The sequence below is a fragment of the Tupaia chinensis genome, unplaced genomic scaffold (genome assembly GCF_000334495.1).
Source record: "Tupaia chinensis unplaced genomic scaffold, TupChi_1.0 Scaffold000287_1, whole genome shotgun sequence".
NCBI classification, from domain to species: domain Eukaryota; kingdom Metazoa; phylum Chordata; class Mammalia; order Scandentia; family Tupaiidae; genus Tupaia; species Tupaia belangeri.
The window spans coordinates 395,617-396,121 of record NW_006159771.1 but is presented as its reverse complement, the minus strand read 5'-3'; the positions used below and the strand labels follow the sequence as shown (position 1 = coordinate 396,121).

Here is a 505-nt window from a genome sequence, read left to right as displayed (position 1 = left end):
CCCACAGGCCCACCCAGCCTGCCCTCCCTCCACGTGTTCCTGTCCGTGGCGGGCCACGGCCTCCTCTTCGGACAGCCCCACACAGCCATACTCCAGTGGGGTGAAGACGGTCGTGGGAACCTGGAAGCAGGTTGGAGTCGGGGTGTCCCTCAGGCTCCCGAGAGGTCCCCACGGTGTGACATGAGGAGCAGGGGACACTCTGGAGTCTCTAGACACTGGAGTTGGCAGGCCGAGTGCGAGCACACGCGTTCCTGGGCCACAGACTCGGACCTACACCACACCCATGCGCTCATACACATACCACAGACTTGCACACGTGCACACATATGTATATAACATTTTTTTTAGAGGTTTTTGCGATAGGGCGTGTGCACTCGCCAGACAGAGAGAGACAGACAGAGAGACAGAAAGCGAGATATCACCCCCCGAGGGGGATGGCCACACCGCAATCCCTTCTCCTCCATTCTCCTCTCCGGATCTTGGGCACGCACGCACACACGCCCGG

At 60.2% G+C, this 505-nt stretch overlaps 1 protein-coding gene across 1 annotated transcript in view; it reads right to left on the bottom strand.

Annotated features, from left to right (window-relative positions):
• The window catches only part of TXNRD2 (thioredoxin reductase 2), a gene marked incomplete in the record, with an annotated part of 69,241 nt that overhangs the window by 8,434 nt on the left and 60,302 nt on the right, over positions 1-505 (bottom strand). The window contains 1 exon segment of the mRNA XM_027772609.1: positions 28-120. Coding sequence (XP_027628410.1) covers positions 28-120 — 93 coding nt within the window.